At 30.6% G+C, this 3,148-nt stretch overlaps 1 protein-coding gene across 1 annotated transcript; it reads right to left on the reverse strand.

Moving 5' to 3' along the window:
- Positions 1–1,224: 1,224 nt before the first annotated feature.
- LOC108463364 (uncharacterized) lies at positions 1,225–2,268 on the reverse strand. Its single transcript, XM_017763308.2, has 2 exons — positions 1,843–2,268; positions 1,225–1,504 (listed from the first exon to the last, which is right to left on the reverse strand). The coding sequence occupies exons 1-2, from the start codon at positions 2,070–2,072 to the stop codon at positions 1,396–1,398; spliced, it is 339 nt and encodes a 112-aa protein (XP_017618797.1). The 5' UTR covers positions 2,073–2,268; the 3' UTR covers positions 1,225–1,395.
- Positions 2,269–3,148: the final 880 nt, after the last annotated feature.

Genomic DNA, 3,148 nt, shown 5'->3' on the forward strand with positions numbered 1-3,148 from the left:
GGTTTCTATATAGATTTCTTCCCTTTGGATATTTATACCAAAAATGGGGAGTAAGAGAAGCTGCAACTGTTTCTCTAGTAGAGTATTCTCTCAACTACTAAGGGAAAATTTGCTGTTTTGTTATAATGTAGTTGAACTCAGATTTCTATAGGGAAACTACATTGTGTTGTTGACTTATGTTCGGATGCATTTCATATTTAAAATTTGAAGTCTATAAGCATGTGATTAATGTTTAGTTTTATTTAAGGTCTTCATTGTAGGGGGAGTTTTTGTTTTTCTTGCCTGGGGTTTTGTAAAAAAAAAAAAAAAAAGCCAACAGGGGAGATTATTGATACAAATAGTGTTGTTCAACTTTGGTTTCTTATGTTCCAATATGAGGAACAACACACAAGTTACATCCTTTGTATCATGATTATTTATATTTTTAAAAAATATTATCTCTATCATAAAGAGGAAATCAACAAACTTACTCTTTTTAATTTGTTAGAATGACGCATATGGAAGAACAGAAACCTTTTTACTTTTCAAGGTCTATCTTGGAGCTTTCTAAAAACTATTAAAATATTTGTATGCTGGGCGAAACAATCCAACAAAGCACATGACTGAGATCAAAATAGAGAACACAATTTTGTTTACGGATGTTCCTTAAAAAATAATGGAATGGTAGGATAGTTTCATGTTAGCATTAGAATTAATTTAGGTAGGTTTTTTTAGAAAAAAAATTTTTTTGAGAGAGTCCTAGATCAAATTTGATTGTGCGAAGATCAAGATATGCTTGTGAGTAGTCCTAAATTAGCTAGTAGCATATGGAGCACATTTTATAGATTCCAAAATCAAATGTAATTGGTCCTCAAAACTTGATAGTGGATACTCTTTAACATAGGGGATTAGATTGGATGTGATAAACCTTACATTTATTTATAAAAAAATTATTTTTGTGAAAATCGAAAGAGGTTGATCGAACACAAATATTTATAGAGAAGAATTGTTGTTGATTGCATTTGTAATTCACTTCTATGTGATGGAAAATTTAGAATTTTATCTTGTTCAAATGAAAACATTTTTCTTAGGATTTTCACTCTTGTTGGGTGTTGAAAAAACCTTCGATTTAAACGTAGAGGGGGTGATGTTGCAATTATCCGTAAATTTGAGTAAATTAAGCTTAAATTATTGCTTAATATTATAAATTTAAAAGTGAATTATTCTATCAGTACGCCTCACATGTAAAACGAGTAAAATTATGTACTTCTTTACCTTCACTTGTTCGGAGGAACACATTACTGCTTTTCGATTTCCAGACAGTATTTCAACACAGAAAAGCCCATTAGAAAGCTTCTTCATCATCCATAACACACAATCTCAGTATTTCCCAACTTGTAATTTCATGGAAGAAGCTCAAATAAGACCAAATTCCTCATATAATTTGAATAGCCAAAGGCAGTCCAAAAAGCTGCTAACGCTGGACTTGAGATGAAGGTTAAGCAATGAAGAGACAACTGGTTCCCTGTTAATGGAGACAAATTGGTCTTGGTCCTCACAAAGCCGTTTGGTAGAAAAAAAAATTATGGAATCTAGAGATCCCCACCATTATTGAATCTCATCTCCTACTTTTTTTTTTCGTTCTTTTTAATAAACTTTTCGCGGCATTTTCTCTAATTAATAATCTCTAATATACAAACAGATGTAAATGCAACCTCGTGAATCATAGCATCCATGGCCTTCCTACAACTAATTTTAAGAAATGAAAATCTAGAACAAGGATTTTGTTTTCTAATCTTGCTCAGTTAACGATTCAAACAACAAAAATGGAAAAAAAAAAAAAGAGAAAATAATTCAACTTACATGAGATATTCATATTCCTTGCAATCAAATACATACAAATCTGGAGATTTCATACTGCAGTGGTGATGGCAGTAGGGGCTTGTGATGGAGATAAGGCCAAAAAGAGGAGAAGAATCATGATCAGAACCGGTACGAAAAGAAGCATCGACGGCGGAGGCGGAAGCGACGGCAGAAGCAGCGGCAAAACCAGCAGTGACGCAGCTAACGCCATCATCATAACCACGATCCATTTCATACTAAAAAAAAAGGTGTAATAATAACAATCGTCGAGTATTGGCAACCAGATTTTTTTCCCCTCAAATCAAATCCCGATCTCATCTTTTTTCCATTGCTGCAGATTTGAAAGCTTTGATTATCTCTCTGGTCTATGAGGGAGTTGATTTTTTATGGCGTTTAAAGAATTCAAATGAAAAAAAAAATATAATTTATATATACAAATGGGATTTTATTAATAAATAAATAAATAAAGGTTAATATTACATTTGGTACTTGAGTTTAATTTTAATATTCAATTTGGTACTCAAACTAAAAGACATCATGTGACTCTATAAATAGTTGACACATGTGATCTAGAAAAACAACATAAGTACTCTAGGGGCAGCAGCCGGAGGTTGACAAAATAAAATTACTAAAATGATAAAATTTTGATTTACTCCTTTAAAAATTATAAATATATAAGCTATTAAAATTGTGAAATTAAATTTTAGATCTCATAAAAATATAGGGATAAATATCTAAACCATACATAAGCTTTGATGCAATGTGCAATATCATACATGAACTTTGATTTTGTGCGATTTCATACATGAAAGTTCAATTCGATTAAAATTTTACAAATCACTAACAACATTATCGAATTAACACCATTTTACATTAATATATTGTATACACAACTAATTATATCAATCTAATATGAAAATAAATGTATGTATTAATTTCTTTAAACAAGTACAATTCAAGTTTCATGTATATAATCGCATCAAATAAAAGTTTATGTAGCAAATTGCATATTAAAATGATATTAATCCCAAAAATAAACTAATTTCGAGCCTTATAAAAATTTTCTGGCTTCAGCCCTAAGGTACTTAATTGGACAGGAAAATAACTCAGGTATTTAAATGGGACAAAAGAAAATTTAATTACTAAACAGAGATACCAAATTAAATATTATAATCAAATTTAGGTACCAAAGAGTATATTTAGCATAGAAAAAAATCTAAAAAGTTAATTAAATAAAATGGAGTAGTGATGACGTTAGAAGCGTTAGAGCCCATAGTCGTTAGCAGTGGGCATACCCCACACATTC

The sequence above is a fragment of the Gossypium arboreum genome, chromosome 13, assembly GCF_025698485.1.
Source record: "Gossypium arboreum isolate Shixiya-1 chromosome 13, ASM2569848v2, whole genome shotgun sequence".
In the NCBI taxonomy this organism is placed as follows: domain Eukaryota; kingdom Viridiplantae; phylum Streptophyta; class Magnoliopsida; order Malvales; family Malvaceae; genus Gossypium; species Gossypium arboreum.

Excerpts from the sequence above, each read along its gene's own strand:
- LOC108463364 (XM_017763308.2), bottom strand. The coding sequence starts at position 2,072 with ATGGATCGTGGTTATGATGATGGCGTTAGCTGCGTCACTGCTGGTTTT. Across the intron at positions 1,505-1,842 it reads AAGGAATATGAATATCTCAT|GGAACCAGTTGTCTCTTCAT; the intron begins GTAAGTTGAATT and ends CTCCATTAACAG.